This window comes from Eublepharis macularius, chromosome 15, assembly GCF_028583425.1.
Source record: "Eublepharis macularius isolate TG4126 chromosome 15, MPM_Emac_v1.0, whole genome shotgun sequence".
NCBI lineage: Eukaryota > Metazoa > Chordata > Lepidosauria > Squamata > Eublepharidae > Eublepharis > Eublepharis macularius.
This window is the reverse complement of record NC_072804.1, coordinates 53,686,760-53,706,465: the sequence shown is the minus strand read 5'-3', so window position 1 is coordinate 53,706,465 and position 19,706 is coordinate 53,686,760. Positions and strand designations below refer to the sequence as shown.

The window sequence follows — 19,706 nt, the reverse complement described above, 5'->3', positions numbered from 1 at the left end:
ATGAATAAGCTTCTTTTGATCATGGTAGGGCCTGTCCGCCAGTGAGGGACCATTGGAGAAGGACCTCAGTAACAATCCCTTAATTCCAAATCTCCCGGAGTGTACATCCAAGAGCTAGGGCTGAGAGCACTTGCCTGGACTGATTGTGGCGTTCGTAAGAGTTTTGGAGAGGAACTCTCTACCTGGGTGCAATGTCAGTGTTGTTTGGGGTTTAAAGAGACCACACTGCCTTGTGCCAACGTCTTGAGGGCTCCTTTTAGGGGCTTATGTATGTTCTCATGTTAAAAGTTACGGGACTGCCTCCCTCCCGGTGTTCCTCCACGGCAACTTCGCTTATCTGAACAGGGTCTCCTGCAGGGTACCACTCTGCACATGGGTGGAATCAACAGCAGCCCATACAGGGGCTTTCTCGGTGGTGGCCCCTTCCTTGTGGAACGGCCTGCCTGAGGAGGTCAGGAGAGCCCCCACTCTCCTAGCTTCCCGCAAACAATGCAAAACCAAATTATTCAAAAAGGCTAGGAATGGGGTCTCAGATGCTTCGCTAATGAGTTAGGGACCATAGACTTCACCACTATGTTGCCGTATGTACTATCTGTTGTTTTAAATATGTGCTCCTTTGAGCGACCTGTGCTTCATGTTGCCTAATGTCAGTCCTAGAATTTCTTACGTTCTGTTTCAGCATTTCTTCAACTCTGTATTGGATTCCTGCTAATGCTATGTCTTTGTAAACTTGTGTTTATTAACCCTATGGTTTTGTTTATGGAAATGTCCTTGATATTGACTGTACTAATCTCACGCTATGTAATCTGCCTTGAATCTCAGTGAGAAAAGTGGACTATAAATGACATTAATAATAATAATACGTGACCTCCCTGGACCGTTATAGCAGGCAGGCAAGGGGGAGCGTGTGCGTCAGCTAGGCTGTTACGTGCCAAAGTTGTCCTTCACAGCAGGCCATCCAAGGCTTGTTCTAGGAACCTCCTAGCTTGAGGTCAGCACCTGGAGTTGTGTGCTCCAAGAACCCTTTTCAGGGGCGAAAGGGAGTAGAGTAGGACAGCATGAGCCAGTGTCTGCAGTCTGCATGCAGAATGAATGAAGCCTTTGGTGAGGCATGGTAAGTATGCTAGGAGCCTTGCCTTGTGCCCTTCCTGGCGAGCGGAGCATTTCAGACTCCCCCTAAACTCTTTTCTCTAGTCCTAGCAGCTGCCCTTAGGGACCATCATTTCAGGTGGGTAGTTGTGTTGGTTGCCTCAATTGCCCCAGCACAGTAGGTCAGCAATCTTGGGATTGGAAATGCTGCATCAGGGTTGCAGATCTGCCCAAATAGAGGTTGCCGATAAGCACGTCTCGTATTAAACTGCAGAAACTATTAGGGTCTCTGTATGAATGCAGATTGACTATGAATGCCTTAATGTGTGGCTAATCTGCGCTCCGGGTCTCTGGACCGCTTGGCAATGTGACTCAGCGCCGAGAATCGGCAATGTGACTCAACGCCATGCATTCGGGCCTCTTAGCACCCAGGGTAGAGATGCTGTCATGCGGACTGAAGAGAGTGCCAAGGAGGAAATTGAAGCCACCCTTTTGAACTCTCCCGCTAACAGCTGTGGATTGGGGTATTGGCAGCTTTCCATCCAGTTGCCTTGCATTTTAATGGCAAATGGGTGAGAGAGGAAAATGGAAAACGCTAAGGGTGGTAACCGGGTTCATCTTCTGTCTCCTGCTGCTAAGACGATAATCCTCCCTCACCTTAAATTTATGCACTGATCCCATCTGTTCCATCACTTTCAAGCTTTTGTTACTTTCATGCTCCTAGACCTTTGACTTAAAAGCTCTCCACTACTCATCAATTCTTGCTGTCGCTTCCCCCTTCCCCTCTCTGTGGTCTGCTCATCTTGTTTGCCGGTTCCCTCTTTTACTTGCTCCTTTCTGTGCTCAGCTTTTGGAACTTTTTCTTAAGAGGTCACCCTCCTGATCTGAGGAGCATATCTTCCTCTGCATTGCAACCTGCACTAAACATGCAAGAGAGAGGGGGAGGGACAACAACAACAACAACAACAACAACAACAACAACAACAATAATCGATTTATATACCGCCCTTCAGGATGACTTAATACCCACTCAGAGCGGTTTACAAAGTATGTTGTTATTATCCCCACAACAAACACCCTGTGAGGTGGGTGGAGCTGAGAGAGCTCTGAGAGAGCTGTGACTGACCCAAGGTCACCCAGCTGGCTTCAAGCGGAGGAGTGGGGAATCAAACCTGGCTCTCCAGATTAGAGTCCTGCTGCTCTAAGTGACTGACCCAAGGTCACCCAGCTGGCTTCAAGTGGAGGAGTGGGGAATCAAACCCGGTTCTCCAGATTAGAGTCCTGCGCTCTTATCCACTACACCAAACTGGCTCTCTAGGTTTGGTGCCTTGTTGGTGAGGAAAGACGACTAGGCGGAGGCTGAGAAAGAGCAAATACTAAGATTCGCCTGTATTTGCATGAAAGTTATTCTGGCTCCAGCTCTATCTCCTGAAGATTGACAGCAGTAAAATGAGGTTGGGGGAAGAAGCTTGCTCTGGAAGGACTTTTCTTCCTTCCTGAATTTAACAACCCATCATTTTGCAGGATGGGAAGGAAAGCAAGTTACTAGCCCTTATGGTTGCCAAGGTATGTCCGAAAGTATGTTGGCAAACAGAAGCCAAGGGAGCGGCTAAATACGATTTCCAGTGATTGGATAGTTGCTGGGAGTGGGGGAGCGTGGGTGCTCAACTTTGAGCAGAAGCAGAATATATTATGCAAAACTGTAAAAATTGCAACACAAATCATGTAAAATAAGCTGTGTTGTGCAAATGAGCCTTAATTTGCATGCATCCTTTGGGGGGGGGGCTGTTTCGGGGTGGAATTTGGGTACTTTAATAATAATAATAATAATAATAATAATAATAATAACAACAACAACAACAACTGCACTTATATACCGCTCTTCTAGACAGAGGTGCCCCACCCAGGGCAGCGAACAAGTTAGTGTTGTTATTATTCCCACAATACAGCTGGGATCAACTCAGCCTTCCGTCCTTCCGAGGTTGGTAAAATGAGCACCCAGTTTCCTGGGGGTAAAGTGTAGATGACTGGGGAAGGCAATGGCAAACCACCCCGTAACAAAGAGTCTGCCAAGAAAACGTCATGATGTGATGTCCCCCCATGGGTCAGTAATGACTCGGTGCTTGCACCGGGGACTACCTTTACATTTTTACAGCTGGGGATCTGGGGCTGAGAGGCTTACCCAAGGCCACCTTCTGAGCTCATGGCAATAGAGTGTTGATTTGCAGCCAGACCAACAGCTTTGGCATGGAATTATGGAGAGGATATGATACTGCAGCAGCATCGTATTGGTCTTTGGGTTCGGAGACCCAGGGTCAAATTCTTACTCAGCCCTGAAAGCTCTCTGGGTTACCATAAGTCGAGGATAAAAGAGTAGGAGGCCTGCCTGTGCACCCTGAGCTCTTTGGCAATAAGGGAGGATTTTAAGAAATGAAAATAAACTTTCCTCCTTGGTCCAGAGTGCACGTGGCCCTGCTGAATATGTGAGGTTCAAATTGGCCCCTAAATGAAAAAGAGAGAGAGACGCGCACACCTTGGAGCAGGGGTCATTTCATAGAAAAAGAGCTGGAGGAACTCATTAGCATAACTCATTAGCATGTGCCACACCCCTTGACATCAACGGCCGTGTGTCATTGGCATAACTGATTTGCATATGCCACGCCCCCTGGCATCACCTATCCTGGCTGTTTTGGACCCAATCCTGGCCATTCAGGGCCAAAATTGGGCTCAAAATGGCCAAAAAGGGGCCCAAAATGGTCAGGATCAGGCTGCTGCTGAGTGGGAGAGTGATCCACCACCTGTCAGAGGTCTGATTCGGGCCGTTTCGGCCCCGATCCGAGCTGAAACGGGCCCCAAATGGCCGAGAGTCAGGTGGGCGGGGCCACCTGACATGTGACCTCTTTGAGGAACTGCCGGAACTGCGTTCCTGTGCGTTCCCCCTTGAAATGAGCCCTGCCTTGCAGGAGGAATGTGGGCAAATGAAGTTGCAATTTCTCTTGGGAATCGCTTGCCTCTCCCCCTGGAAAGGTCTGCAGCCTGCTTTAATACCGCCAGTCGTGTACTGTCGCACATTATGGGCTATGGAACTAGAAGATGCAGCCAGGGCAGCCAGAAAGATTGATGAGATCTTATATTGCGCAGGAGGGCAGAGCTGGTACCTTATTTGTAGCTGTTTGTCTACGTTCCCCCTCTCGCCGCACCTAGCCGCCGTGAGGAAACCATGCCTGCTGTCTGCCGTTTGCAGATCAGTTGTCAGACGCCTCCCAGCACGGGTGGCCTTGACCAACATGGGGGAAGGGAAGGCAGAACAAGAGGTGATGTGCCGCATGCCAACGCTGCCCCAGCTCTGCACTGTGTGCCAATGGTAATTGAGATGAGGAGTCCTAAGCGAGCCTGACAGGTTCTGACGGCCCACACGAGCGGGCTGTGACACGGGGTGGGAGAATGCGCAGCTCCTGTGTCGTACATGCTGGGGTTTGGTAACCACCCTTGCATATAAATTGTCTAATTAAGACACAAGGAAGGGAGGTAGCATGGCGACCCTCAATTCTTCCACAAAGGTAGTGGAAAATCTAGCTTTGAGATTTAATTGACCCGCGGGAGCCAGCGGGTGGCTGGGACACGGTGACAGAATGTTCTCTTTGTATCTTTTTTCCCGAGGAAAAGCCTTTTTCTTGCTTATCCCTTTTGATAGCTCCAACTCTTTCTCTCCTTCTCCCCGCTGGGAGGCCTTTCGCTGCCCTCCCTTTCCCAGTGTTAACTCCCCCCCCCCTCTTCTCTGTTCATCATTGGTTTCCTTTAATGTGCTGGAGGTCAGAACTGAGGCCGAGCGGCGGAGAAGAAACCCAACTGTGTGGGTTGGGAGCACGCATTGTGTGGAGGATGCTATTGGGCGCCGAGTGCTGTCAGTGTCCACAGGTCTGCAGCTGGAGAGGTGGCAGCTATAGGGAGAAGAGGGCAGAAACGTAGAGGTGTTGCAAATTTGAGCTGCCCAGATGGAGGGAGTGCGGCAAATCTTGGAATTAAATGGAGCTGTGGCATAGCAAGGATTGACCGTCTGATCATGTGGTTTTGGGGGTTATGATGGTTCTGCTACGTGGTGTTTTAGTGGTTGTGGCTTGAACTGTTCTCTCCATTTGACCAGTGGTTCCAGTGGCCCAGGCAGTGGGAAATCAATATTTGACTCCCAAGAGCCCTCTTGCTTCTAACAAATACTAGTCCACATTGGACAATGTGGTGCAGTTGAGACTTTTCTTCCTAGAAGACCCTCCGATGTGGTAAGAGGCTAGGCGGGTTTCCACTTCTTCTATTCCCATTGCCTCTGCACCATTCACGTCTTCTGGCACCCCGATGTTTTGGCTGTTGGATGTTCCAGGTCCAAATCTTTATTTGGTCATGAAACTTACAGAGTGGTTTTAGCCAAGTCAGTTAGTGATTCCGCACACGTTGGATAATGCACTTCCAATCCTCTTTATAGATCATTTGGAATGGATTTTTTTGTGTGCGGAACAAAAAATCCACCTCAAACGATTGATAAAATGCATTGAAAGTGCATTATCCAACGTGTGCGGAATCAGCCAGTGTCAGGATGGCCTACCTCTCAGGATTGTTGTAATGACCAGATAAAGGTTGTAAAGTCTTTTTGTAGATACTAAAAAGGGTGGAAATTATTAACAATAAAGGATTTCTCTTAACAGCGCTCTCGGGGTTAGGAGAGACTTGTACTTAGATTAATGCGGCCTGGATAATTTTGTGATAATAATGATAACGGTTCGTTTCTGTACTGCTCTTCTGGACAGATTAGTGCCCGCTCAGAGGAGTGAACAGTCGGTATTGTTATCCCCACGATACAGCTGGGGAGCTGGGGCTGAGAGGAGTGGCTGACCCAAGGCCACCTGTTGAGCTCATGGCAGGAGTGGGATTCAAACCAGCGAACTGAACTATACCGGCTCACTTTGTACAAAGTCAGGGGTTAGCTGTTGGTGTCCTTTCGTAATATGTTCCTTGGGAATTACTTCCTCAGTGCATTGTGGTCGCATTCATAACAGGGGAGGGGTTTCAGGGCCCCTGCCAAAATCTCACCAGAATACCACTGCTTCCTAATGTAGACGGGGCTCATATTGCCAATTTTACCAGTTTGGTGAGATTCTAAGAAATTATCAGTTAAATTTTGGGTTACTTAATGTTTATTTTGGTTTAGTGTAAATAAGTTTGCAGCTTTGTGTTATAGATATATTGTGTACCAGTTGATTATAGTCTGATTAAAAATATGAGCCCCATAATAGCAGAATCTTTTGCCATTAGCTACCATAAGAAAGTATTATTGCTCCCAGTACAACTGTCTGACTTCTTGGGGACTCTCTTGGGCCGTACCCAGATCCTACAAGCATTCCTTTCCCTTCTGGTGTAACAAACTCTCTTCTCCCCGTCCCCGCAGCTCCAGCAATGCATTGCCGCTTCACAGCGAGCCGCTGACACCATCTTCCAGTTTTACCGCGATTCTGCTCACAGGAAGTACTCCAAGTGGTGATTCTACCCACAAGGGGAATGGAACAGAGACTGGCTGTTAAGGAAAACATGTCATGCTGGTGGATTCAGCCTGTCTTTCTGCCTTCTTTTTGGCGCATCCATCATTCCAAACGGCAAAGTGGTGTGATTGGACTGTTGTTAACTGGGATTGTGTAACATGCTGGCTACAGGTTAGGATTGCAAGATGTTGGAAATACGTGGGTTTTTTTTTTACCGGACCTCCTTTACCACTGTGCTGTATCATCTGCCCCACAGGACTACAACGCACCCCTCTGCAATATCCTCCCGCAGCACAGAGATTTCATTTTCCGTTGTGTTTTGATATGCTTTTTTTTGTTCTCCAGCCAAAGCTTCAGCCACTGCTGCTCTGTGCAGGAAAAGCCTCAGCTTTGGCCTAATTCTGGATTTGGATTCCTCTCTCTTCTTTTTTCGTGTGTGCACCTAAAATAGTAGTTCTATGGTCATTAAAGCACACTGTATTTTTTTCCATGTCTATCTTTGCTTGAAGCTGTTTTTTTAGCCACTCTAATGAAGGCAAGGAAAAGATTCTTCAGCTGGAAAGAAATTAGGAGTGCTGCCCGTGAACCAGAAATTCCCTCAAACCCCCTGTTCCAAAACAAGCAAACACACAACAGCAAGGGTGGATATTTGTAAGGGCAAAGACACACACTCACCCTTCCACCCTTTCTGGTTTTGGCCGGGAGCCCTCCTTCTTGACCTTTCAAAATCTACATCTCCTTGCTCTAATGGTCTCAGGGCCACCCTGCTTCCATCAAAACTGTACGTAAGTGTGTCTGCATCACCACGTTGTCTTTCGGCCCTCTTGCTTCTCTCCTGCTGTGGGCTTCGTCTGCAGTGAGCGGAGGCAGCACCACTGCAGTCTCGGGTGGCAAGCTGCGTGCGGATTCCCCCAGCAGGTGGGCCATTATCGCAGCCGGCCGTTTTGAACGTGATAAAGGCTCAAGGTTCTGCACCGGGGCTCCCTTTTCCCTTTTGTCAATATTCTGCGGAACTTTCCCGCTGCTTCTTAGTTCTGCAGTTTGGCAGCCACAGAGGTGAGAGCGTGGCTCTTGCCAAACCGGAGCCTGCTCAGAGCTTGGCAGATATTTCTTAATTATGTGTCCCTGCCTCGGAATGCGGAGATGATTTGGCTAAGGAGAAGCAAGCCTGATTTCCCAGAGGAATCCTGCCCTCCGAAGGCTGCTTCTACTGGGCCAGTTCAGTGCGTTAGCTCTGAGCTGCAGAAAAGATCGCAGCACAGCATTGTGGCAATAGAATGGCTGGACTCGGGGGGGCATAATCCCAGACCTGGACAGAGAAAACCCACGAGCCTTGGCTTCCAGCTTCCTCCCAGGAGCCGGAGACGTCCCTAACCACAGTTCTATATACAACACATTATGCCCCATCTTTTTCCTTCCAAGAACATTGCCTGTCATTTGTCCTGTGGCCACCTGGGGAGGTCACTGGTTAAACTGAGATGTGAACTTTAGTCTCCAGCTTTTTTTAAAGGGTCAGCAGCTGACAGCCAGTGAGTAAAATCTGGTTTCCTGGGGAGCTGCCTGGTTCATTGATCTCCAGCAACTTCTCTCCCCCCTCCCCATTTTTAGAAAGGAACCCTCCAAATAACTTCAGTAAGAGGAAACTGCAGAGTGATCGCTGCAAACATTGGAGAAGGGGGCAGCTGGAACAGTTTGCTGGTTTGGAGAACGGTTTGCTGGCTTGGAGAAGTTACAGGGAAGGTTGGGTATCTCAAGCACACACCTGCTTCCTCTAACCACCCTCTTACCTCCCCCACCCCTCTCGGCCCCCATCTGCTTTCTGGCAGTGAGTCACTTGCCCCCAGCCTGGTGCTTTCTCCAACATTGTTTGCATCCTTTTGCCATCGCCTTTGTGAAAAAAGAAGACATGTACTGCTCTGCAATCCATTTAGGCCACAGATTTCCTAATTTGCTGCAGTTCCGGAAGTGAACCCCCCCCCCCCCCACACACACACACTGGTATCCCTTCTCTCTATGCATCCGGACGCAGCTTGGTGATGTAACTGTCAAAAAAGGACCGTGGAATCTTGGATTCCGATTCCCGCTCAGCCATCGAACTCATTGGGTGCCCTTGTCCCAATCTCTCAATCTTACCCACCTCACAGGGTGATCGTGAGAAATGGAGGGAGGAGTGTGAGAAACACGTACACTGCTCTGAGCTTTTCAAAGGGGGCGTGGGGCTTAAAAATGAGATAGCGAGCTGTGTTTTTTTTGTCCCCTTGTTAAGCTGTGCCATTCATCTCCGTCATTGCCGTTTATGCCCTGTGTGGCTACCCAGGTGTTAAATCCCCGGCCCTGGCTTGCTCTCCCTCCCTCTTCCCAATTCCCTGCTTCTCTCGTCTGTTGCCTCCCGGGCGTTCTCGCTGCTCTCTTAACCTTCACTGGCTGCCTGAGTAGAAGCGGAGAACCTCCTTTGATTAACGAGCCTAATTGTGTTGATGAAATGAAAGCTTTATAAAAAAAAAAATCAGTGCTTTTTTTGAGGTCTTCATCATTTTCCTTATTTAAACCAGCTGTCCCTGTAGAAGAGGGTAGAGTTAGTATTGCCTACAAACTGCTTCCTCTTTCCCCCAAATGCCTTCCTCCTCCTCTCTTCCCCCTAAAGGACGGGGTGACCTCGTCTCCCCTCTCTCTTTCTCTCCGCAGAACACGGACTCTGTTCCCCATCGGCTCTCTGCTTCCCATTTCTTGCAATAAATATTCAATTGCGCTGTGTAGCATTATCCAACACCTTTCCCCCCCATAGCTGTTCCTGCTTCCCTCTCATTTCCCTAACCCTCCCCTCAAATATTGAGAATTTAATTAGAAGAGTTGGGGGGGGCGGTATGTGCCGTAGATGCATTCAGTTGGGCTCGAGCAATAGCTTCGTCACTCGTATTTCTTCTGTTCCTTTTCTCTCTTTTCAATTAGTCTGGCTTCCTTTGAATTTGTTTTCTCCCGCTCCCCCAGGGCTTTCGCCGTCTGGATTTTGAGATGTGATTTTGGCCTCTGGAATGAAGTAGCCATCTGTATTTTATTCACTAGATGGGGGATCGGAGAGCCACCCTGGCCAACCCGGCCGTACTTACATACAGCTGGTGAAGGCCTGCTGCCGCTACATTCCAGTTGAACTGTTTCTTACCACCCCCGAGTCCTGCCTAGGGGAAATTTTATTGCTTGCTTGGATCCTTCTGACTTTTGGAAAGGGGGCTGCGAGTGATTAATTCTGCCCACTGCCTTTAAAAAAAAAATGTCGCATGCTTGGAGCTGGACTGTTGGTCGAGCCAGCCCAGTGGCCTGCCTCTGAGAGATGCCAGCAGTGCAGAAGGACATCGTTTTGCAGATTGTATCAAGTACACAATCGGGCTCCACAGTGGTGGAGAGGTCAGAGATCTTTGTCAGACCAGAGAAAAATGTAGGCATGCTTTCCTATAGTCCCAGTTACTGGAATGCATGATCACATTCAGGCATCTAGTCTTTAAGATTCAAGCACCTGAAAATCCAACATTTAATATGATAACAAGTTTCCTGCCTAGGTTCAGCAGCACCTAAGATGAACCATAATTAAGAAATTCCCTTCTGCAAATTGTGGCACTGGCTAGTAGCTTAAGTGATCCTTTGGAGAGGGGGGTGTTTTGACTGCTCAACAGAGAACAGGTTTTATCAGCAGCTAGCAGCCATGACAGCTAAATAGAACTTCCATGTACAAAGGCAGTATATCCCTGAATATCAAATGCAGAGTATTTTTTTTTAAAGGCACCTCCTACCGAGACTGCAGTTTGGAAAAGGCTGTGTTTTTGCACCGGGCGGGCCTGAAGTTAGGAAGAGATTGATTTTCATGATCTTGTTAAGTTCCCCTTTGTGTTCTTATTTCACTGGGAAGGAAGAGAAAACGGGGGTTAACTTTCTTAGATCTTTCTCAATCTAGTTATAATTAATGGCCTGGAGCTGGCTGAATATCCTGATACAAAACCTAATCCATTTTTTGTTTCCTTTTTCTCTCCATCCTTCCCACAAAGGGGTGTGATTCTCTGATTTTGACCAGGCTCCTATGCAACTGTTTCACAACCCCAACAATTTCCCTTGGCCCAAAGAGCCTCCCCTACCCCCTTCTTGCATCAGGGGAAGCTCCTCGCACTGGAGAAAAGTGTTTCATAGAGCAGGTTTGCAGGATCCAACCCACTGGGTGGAAAAGGGGCTCCAACCTGTCTCAACATGGAGCCCTTTTCACTTGAGCTGAGACTAGGGCAACCGTTAATGCTTTAGAAAGAAGCAAGCTGTGGGCCGTGCATAAATATATGATAAAGCACCAGGACACTCAATAATTCATGGCTCTTGGGCAGGCGAGAGAGCCAGAAAAGAGTGTAATGGGTTGAGGGGGCAGGCAGGAGCGAATGAGGACAGGAGAGAGGAGGCCCCGATCCAAGAGCTTGTGCTACATCATTGAGGGGGAAAGCCTCTCTCTTTCAGGATGCAAGGTTGGGGGGAAGTTGCACATTCAGATTAAAACTTTGAAAAGTTCTGAGCTTGGAAAAAATAAGACTGGTAGGGAGAAGAGTTCTGCCAAGCTTTCTCCTGGTTTTTCCAGCTGCGGCTGGTGTGGGTTTTTTTCCAATGGAGAAATGCTCAAAGCCTCACCTGCAGAATGAAAAAGTATGCAGTAGGTAACAAGCAGGGCTCATTTTGAGGGGGGACGCGCAGGAACGCAGTTCCGGTAGTTCCCCAAAGAGGTCACATGTCAGGTGGCCCCGCCCACCTTACTCTCAGCCATTTTGGGTCCGTTTCAGCCTGGATTGGGGCCAAAATGGCCCGGATTGGGCCTCTGATGGGTGGCGGATCACTCTCCCGCTCAGCAGCAGCCCAGTCCTGACCATTTTGGGCCCCTTTTCAGCCATTTTCAGCCCCCTTTTGCCATTTTGGGCCCAATTTCAGCTCTGAATAGCCAGGATTGGGTCCAAAATAGCTAGGATAGGTGATGTCACAGGGTGTGGCATATGCAAGTCAGTTATGCTAATGACACATTTCTGGTGATGGCAAGGGGCGTGGCATATGCTAATGAGTTCCTCCTGCTCTTTTTCTATGAAATGACCCCTGGTAACAAGTAACCTTTGAGCTTAAGAGTAGGCTAAGGAAATATTAAGACACACTATCCAGTCGCCAGCAGCATCTAAAGAGGAGAGGCCTTTGAGAAGAAAAGGGCAAACAGTCCTCCCCTTGGCTGGCGTCTTTGCCCTTGGCGCCCAGTATTCAGAGGTACACTGCCTCTGGACATGGAGGTTTAGTCCAGCTATGGTAGGTAATATAGCTGGGATTCTACTGCATTTATAAAGTGGGCTTAGCTGAGGCTCACCCTTGGCACTGTAGTTTCTGATGCCTGATTTCCTTATAGAAAAGAGTCCAGTAGCACCTTTAAGAATAACCAACTTTACTGTAGCATAAGCTTTCGAGAATCACAGCTCTCTTCGTCAGATGCATGGAGGGTAAACAGCAGGCAGCACTTTACCCTCCATGCATCTGACAAAGAGAGCTGTGATTCCCGAAAGCTTATGCTACAGTAAAGTTGGTTAGTCTTAAAGGTGCTACTGGATTCTTTTCTGTTTTGCTACTACAGACTAACACGGCTAACCCCTCTGGATCTATGATTTCCTTATGCAACTATCCAGGAGTGGATGTGGTTTACAAGGTGAGGCTAGCCCACAAATGTGCTGGTGAAATCTGTCATTTTTAGGGTGTTGCAGAACTCCTGCATTGTTTACTGAAGGAAACATTTGGGGAAGCAGGCTAGGGGTGCTGCCTGCTGTTGCAGGAAGCAGAGAAAAGACCAAGACCCACGGGAAGATGGAGAGCCAGTGAAAACACTCCTGCAGGGTGGGCTGTCCTAACCTACAGCCCTATTGTAACTTTTATGAGCATCTCTACCATATCAAGTGGAAGGACCCAACAGCAGATGGCGGACAAGGCAGTGGAGGCGAGAGCGCGCATGGGTGCTTTATTGAGCGTGGAGCGAGCGCATGACCTTTGCATCTCAACCCAGGATGTGAGAGTAAACGGGTGCAGTTTTCTGTATAAAAGGAGGAGAAAGAAACGGAGTGGGTGGTGGGTTTTAAAGGGAGGAGGGCAGACTCAATGCTGTCCATGTGCAACAGGTGGGCTTCCACATGTGCACACTGTGTGTGGGGGTTATAGTCCCAAATGCCAAAGGTCCCAAGGATTTTCTTATGTGCCCATTTTAGGTGGATGGCCATGTCCATCTTTGGGAGGGGGTGGATTCTCCCAAAACTGAATGTCCTTTGAAAACAAAACTGCTTGGACCTGAGACCTGGTGGGGGCAGCTCCAGATCTGGTCCCTTCCCATCTCTGCCCCCCCCAGACCTCTGCCCAAGATCAATTCCCAGTTCAGATCCTGTCTTTTGCAACTGAATCCATAGCTATTCCACTTCAGTCCGTGGGGCTGCTGAGTCGAAGCCAAACCAGCTTCAGGATGTTCCTGACAGCTCCGTCTTGACTTCATGACCCCCTGCCCCTTTTCCTCTCCAGCCAGGGGAAGGAGCAGGGCCCGTCTCTGTCCAGTGGGGCTGAAGGGAGGGCCCTAGGTTGGCGCTTTGTTGGAGAGGTAGGCGATGAGGGCCACCACTGCCCCAATGTAGGTACAGATGCCGAGGATGATGGACAGGACAGCCAACGCGAAGGTCTGGCGGGAAGCCGTCCACGCTCTGGGATAGTCTCCTTTGGCTGATGCCTTGTTGGTCTGTGAGGAGAAGAAGGCCAGTCATTAATCTGCAAAGAGGTTCAGGAGCTCAAGGCCACCCGATGTGCACACACCCACCCCTAGACTTCCCTGCTAAATTCCAGCAAAGATAACTGGCTGTGATGAGGGAAATGCACTCGGTACGTGCTCAGTTTCTCTCTCGTATCATTTCATACGCTGTGGGGTTGTATCCTGGCATTGCGAAATAGCTCCTGAGCTGAGACCTGCCTTTGGCAATAACCTCAGGAAGAAGGGATGGGCTTCTTAATAACCAGCTCCCCCACCCCAGCCGGTGGGTTCAGGCAGCCGTAAAGTTATGCACGGTAAGGTATTTCTGAATTTTAAAGGCTGTTTCAAACGTTGCATGTTTGTTATGTGGAAAGCACTTCCATGCAGGAAAATAGGTTAGGTCCTTGCGTCAGAGGAGAGTGGGACGGGCCCACAGTGCCATGCACAAGGCAATAATTGTGTATAATTCCCAGCGCTTATGCTTCCCGTGACATATCTGATGTGGATTAAATCCTTTATTGAATCTGAACACGAACAAACCGGATTCGAATCCTTTCTTGGCTATGAGGCTCACGGGGAGGTGACATTGGACAAATAACTCCTGCCTGGTCCACGCTATCTCACGAGGCTGTTGTAAAGATCGCGATGCCGTTCGGAGCTTTTTGGGGAAGATAAAAAGCGCAATAGATGGCTGCTTGGGCTAAGCTAATGAGAGCCTGGGATACGGGACATATATATCCCAGGCGGTTGCTTTTCAACTGCATGTGGGTTCCTGGCTGCATCCGTTTGCCTCTTACATCGCTTTCACATTCATCATGCTGCTTGTGAATGCAAATGTTCAAGAAGGCACAGAGATCAGAGTTCACAAATGTAACGAGGGGGACAGGATCGAGAAAGGCGTTAACTAGAGATGGGCACGAACTGGGAAAAAACCGAACCAAATGGTTCATGGTTCGTGAAATTTCACGAACCACGAACTTTCATGAACCTGCCCCTGGTTTGCGAACCGGTTCGTTTGGTTCGTGAAAACGTCACTTCCAGGCCAGCAGAAGTTCACTTCCGGGTCAGCAGCAGGTCTGCAGGAAGTCCATCCCCTGTTGCCTAGGAAACTGATTGATTGGCACCCGGCAGTCTGCAGTGATGAACCAAAAAACGAACCAAACAAACCAGCCTAAAGTTCGTGGCGGTTCGTCAGAAATGGGATCTGATGAACCGCTGGTTTGCGAACCATGAACCGGCCTGGTTCGCGAACCATGAACTGGCCTGGTTCGTGCTTAATTTTGGTTCGTATTTCGGTTCGTGCCCATCTCTAGTGTTGACTGATGTGTTGCTTTCCCCATCTTCTGGCTTCATCACACACACCCCCAACAGACCCTGAAGCCGCTCACCCAGTTTCCTGTTCTCTTTGGGCGGTACGCACCTTTTGGGACAGGTAGAAGGCAGCGATGCCCAATGGCCAGAAGCAGCACAGCATAGAGAAAACTGCCAGGCCCAAGTAATCCTGAGGCAGCAGCGTAGAGAAGCTGCTCTCGCTCTCCGTATCACTGTCACTCGAGGAGTCGTTCTAGGGTTGGAAGTGGAGACCAACTGGTTACTTCTGGGCATTCCCCATCAATAAATTCCCCACCTCCCCCCCAGGAACAATAATCTGCTTTGGATTCAGACATAAACTCAGAACGGTGTGATTCTGCTGTTAAATCTTACACAGAAAAAGGTGTCCACAGCACTCCAGGTCTGGATTTTTCTTTTCAAGCAAGTTTCTAGTTCTCGCTGATGTGAAAAGTGTGTGTGTGTGTGGGGGGGGGGGGGAGAATTTGAGATAGTTAAAGGAAGAATAGCGTGTACCCACCATGTTTTCTCCAGCAGGGGTAAAAGTAGCTATTGGGAGAGGGCGTTCTGAGAGGGGGAAAGGTGAGAGAGGAAAGAGGTGGTCTGCACCTTTAAATTGCAACTTGCGTTTAAAAAAATAAAGTCCTAAATAAGACCCTGGAACCATTTCTGCCCTCAGTTACCAAAAGTCTGGGCACAGCAGAGTTGTCACAAGAGTTGGTTTCAGTGCCCTGGTGGTTTTCGTGAGCCTTTCCCTGAATAGTGTAAGTTTACCAGGGTTGTAAAAGAGAGACCAAAGAGGGAAAGAGATTCCAAGATAAAGTCTGGAACCTTGACATTAATGTATTGTCGAAGGCTTTCACGGCCAGAGAATGCTGGTTGTTGTGGGTTTTCCGGGCTGTATTGCTGTGGTCTTGGCATTGTAGTTCCTGACGTTTCGCCAGCAGCTGTGGCTGGCATCTTCAGAGGTGATCAGAGAGATCTCTGTCTTTTGGTGCTACACCTCTGAAGATGCCAGCCACAGCTGCTGACGAAACGTCAGGAACTACAATGCCAAGACCACAGCAATACAGCCCGGAAAACCCACAACAACCATCTTGACGTTAATGTAAGTGCACCAAGAGGAAGTGTAAGATTTCCTTCCTCCAACATGCAGGAAGAGTCTCTGCTAAGCTTTGTGGTGCTTAATATTATGCAATCTCTTGTTTGCTGTGTGCATGGGGCTGGTCTTGAGCATCCATGTGCAGTCCTTTTGCTCTTCTGCCCCCGAACCGTCGCTTTTTATCATAAACAAAAAGAGTCCAGTAGCACCTTTAAGACTAACCAACTTTATTGTAGCATAAGCTTTTGAGAATCACTTATGCTACAATAAAGTTGTTTAGTCTTAAAGGTTCTACTGGACTCTTTTTGATTTTGCTACTACAGACTAACACGGCTAACTCCTCTGGATCTTTTTATCTTAGTGGTCTTTAAGGGCCACTTCATCAGCTTTGTTGTCTGCAGTACCTTAATGTGAGTGCCTATACAATCTAAGAGCCCCGTGGCACACAGTGCAGCCCAAGCTCTGCTCATGACCTGAGTTCAATCTTGGCGGAAGTTGGGTTCAGGTAGCCGGCTTAAGGTTGACTCAGCCTTCCATCCTTCCGAGGTCAGTAAAATGAATACCCAGTTTCCTGGCAGTAAAGTGTAGATGTCTGGGGAAGGCAATGGCAAACCTCCCCGTAAAAAGTCTGCCAAGAAAACGTAATGATGCGATGTCCCCCCATGGGTCAGTAATGACTCGGTGCTTGCCCAGGGGACTACCTTTACCTTTTATATACAATCTGCACTGAAGCTCAGTTCCCACCACCGCTCTAACTCTCGAGCATGGCCAAGAAACCTATCTAGGACACTGCAAATAGAAGAAGAACTGCATCATGCTGTCTGAGGTCAGCAGGAAGCAGATAAAGCCTCACCTTCCCCCCGAATTGTGAATCCTTTGGCTCAATAAGGGAAAGTCATGTGCCATTTGGGGGGCTTCTTTTGCAGTCTGGGCCAGAATCTTCCCTCTTCCATGGACCAAGTTTGGCCCGGCCTCCTGCAAAGATGCTGTGTGTGCAATCTCTCCCAAAGAGCAGAGCACAGAGAGGCACGGAGAAACCCAAAGGCCCTTGCCAAGTACAAGCTCCGTTTTCTCTTGGTCTATAATAACGATGAGCAGTTTGCTAATAATAATGATGATGATAAATGAGCAGTTCAAGAGCACAGGGTGAAAACCTCTTCTTAAAGAGTAAGCTACATTTCTGCTCGTTCCTCTTTCTCGTTCTCAGAACAATACAACAGTTGCAGCGTGTCCACCCTTGGAAACCACAGATCTGTTCCATCAATGGCCCGTCCCTTCGGTCAGGGAACCTTCGCCTGACCCAAGCAGCTTTTTGAATCTCTTGCGTCAGAGCAAAGCACCACTGTTAGCGGAAAGGGGTCTGTGAAATCGATCCTTAAGTCTTTAACTAATGTTGCTGCCTGCGTGGCCTCCGTCCAGATAATTCACCTTGGCCAGCTCCTACTTTGAGTTCCTGAAGGCCAAATCACGTGAAAGCACCTTGATTGCTTTTCCCCTCTGATTTATTTAAACGTTCGTAAGGGGCTATGATTTAAAAGGGGAGACTAGCGTGGGGAGATATCGATCCTTTCCCTTTGTGCTGTTTTCCTGCTAGAAATCATCACTCATTGCCCTGGTACTTTTACCTCCACTAGGGAATATTTAAGGGTAGGGGGGATATGTATCCCCCCCCCAGAGTAAGCAGTTTAGTGGTGGCATTTTTCAATACAGAAACGGCACAGGGAGAAGGGAGGTTTCGATAGCCTGTCCCAGGCGCCCTCTTCCAATCGCAGTCACACCCCATTTGAGAGCAGTCAGGGAAAGAAATAATACAGTTCCGTCCTTAGTCATTTATCACAGGCCTTCATGAGAATGGAACGGATCTTCGCTAGGGCATATATAGAATCCGGCAGATGCAATCCCCCCACCCCGCGTCTCATTTATTTTTGCTGTGGTTTGGATTATGAGAAGATGTACTTCTCTCAGTTCAAAGACAGCCTGTCGTCTTTTTAATGGGCTGCTCTCAGTGCGCTGGAATAACTGCAGCGTTGAGCCAGTAGAATTTTGAAGTTAAGGAATGTTATTAAAGTCCAGAATGTCAGGGACATAAGTCTTTGATTTATAAATGAATAGCACCCCCCTGCTAAGTTTCCTGTGATTAAAGAACCTATGAAGTTCACTGAAACAAGGTGATGTGATGGCTACTTGGTTAGATAGCTTTGGGGGGGAAATCGGACAAGCACAGAGAGCGTAAGTCCAGCTATGGCTGTTAGCCGTGATGGTTAAATGGAACCTCCATGTTTGGAGGCAGCATACCTTTGAATAGCAGAGGTGATAATGGGGGAGACTTCAGCCTCCGTGCTGTGCTTGTGGGTAAGTTCCTAGCTGCATCAACAGACTCGCCTAACAACAGGATCTATCCAGAAAGCACTATTTGAAATACCAAGCAACATGTTGTCTGCCCTGATAGACTTCTGAGTTGGAGTGCAGATCTTGATATTTACTTGTGGGTTACTACTGCGGTTCTTTCCCCAGTGATTTCATGATTCAAAATATAAACCCATTGCACGAAACCAAGGAAAAGGACACCTGTCTGGAAATAAAAGTCAATGAAACTTGGGCCAGTCATTTCCCCCCAAGGCTACCCTACCTTGCAAGGTTGTTGTGAGGATAGAAGGGGGGAGGGGAAGCCCTGCATACTGTGTTGAGTTCCTTGCAAGAAGGGTAGGATTTAAACAAAAAAAGCACTAAATATATAAACACAGTCTAGTCTTTACCTGTTCTAGCCCTTGGGCTCAGCGTTTCCATCCCCCGCCCCCATCATGGCCACCTCCCCTACCAATGTGGCTATGCAGGAGGGAGCAGCGCATGGCTTTCTTGATCGCAAGGGCTGCCTGGAGGACGATCCCTGAAGTCAGTCAGGAGGGCGTTTCACTGCTTTGGGGCTACCCCTGAAAAGGCCCTGTCTTGCGTGATTGCCTGCCAGACCTGGGAGGCATACGGTGCACAGCCTTAGATGAAGATAACATATACTACACCATGTGTCCCCTCCAATCATATTTATCAATGTCAAGTGTATATTTTCTGGCGGCTTTCTTGTGCCACCCCAACGCCCCGGTCCCGTCTTACCTCCAGCTCCAGCACCTCCGTGTCACCCACTTCGTAGCACACCGTGTGAATGTCCTTCTCGAGAGCCACCTTGCGGGGCAACTCTCCGGCCTCCTTGCTGTCCCCAAAGGCTGTTTCAATGTAATCTTTCTTCTTCCAGCCTTGGGGGTTGTTCGCCTGCCACAGCTCAGGGTACAGCCCCGGGTCTGAAGGACGGTACGGCTCTACCGTCCTCTGCAGGCTGCCAGGATCTAGAAGCTGGCTGGCAAGAACTGAGCCCGTCTGGTGGAACCAAGGGAAGTCGGGCAGCACCTGGTGGGAAAACAGTTTGGCATGTTCCTGATGACCCACTTGGCTTAGCATCTCATTCTGGAGGGTCAACTTCCCGGGAGTTTTGGCCAGCAGCGGGTGTTGCAATTCGTGGACGTTCTCCATAATGTCCCCTGAAGAAAGATGCTCAAAGTCTCCTATTGAGACTTGCCCGTTCTTTCACCTCTGTTGTCCTGGGGAGGAATTACAAGATAACTTAGAAAAGAACTCCACTTTATTTGGGATCGCCTCAAAGCTGGGAGCTAATATACTGTAGCAGATGAGAGAGTCACCCGTTCGAATCTTAACTCTGTAAAGAAACTCAACAAGTGTATTTTAACCAATCACCCATTTTCGGCTTCTGTGCCCCCTTCCCCTTGCACTATGGGGGTGACAATATTGACCTGCCTCACTGGGCTGTTGTGAAGATTGCAAGAATATGAGACATAGGAAGCACATATGAAGTGATACGTAAATGCAAAAGGCA

General features: G+C 48.6%; 2 protein-coding genes across 2 annotated transcripts in view; one reads left to right on the top strand and one right to left on the bottom strand.

Annotated features, from left to right (window-relative positions):
* The window catches only part of EXOSC5 (exosome component 5), a 28,655-nt gene extending 21,544 nt beyond the window's left edge, over positions 1–7,111 (top strand). The window contains exon 6 of the mRNA XM_054999290.1: positions 6,527–7,111. Within this exon, the coding sequence (XP_054855265.1) occupies positions 6,527–6,619 (93 nt within the window). The 3' untranslated portion in view covers positions 6,620–7,111. The remainder of the gene's footprint in view (positions 1–6,526) is intronic.
* A 6,113-nt stretch (positions 7,112–13,224) lies between these two features.
* On the bottom strand, positions 13,225–19,345 carry TMEM91 (transmembrane protein 91). The gene is made up of 3 exons (XM_054998991.1): positions 18,932–19,345; positions 14,813–14,956; positions 13,225–13,383 (listed from the first exon to the last, which is right to left on the bottom strand). Exons 1-3 carry the CDS (start codon positions 19,343–19,345, stop codon positions 13,225–13,227), a joined length of 717 nt encoding a protein of 238 aa, XP_054854966.1.
* Between the last annotated feature and the right edge of the window lie 361 nt (positions 19,346–19,706).

Coding starts and splice junctions, on each gene's coding strand:
- TMEM91 (XM_054998991.1), bottom strand. CDS start 19,345: ATGGAGAACGTCCACGAATTGCAACACCCGCTGCTGGCCAAAACTCCC. Junction 14,957..18,931: donor CGGAGGTGCTGGAGCTGGAG/GTAAGACGGGAC, acceptor TTCCAACCCTAG/AACGACTCCTCGAGTGACAG. Junction 13,384..14,812: donor CCTTCTACCTGTCCCAAAAG/GTGCGTACCGCC, acceptor TTCTCCTCACAG/ACCAACAAGGCATCAGCCAA.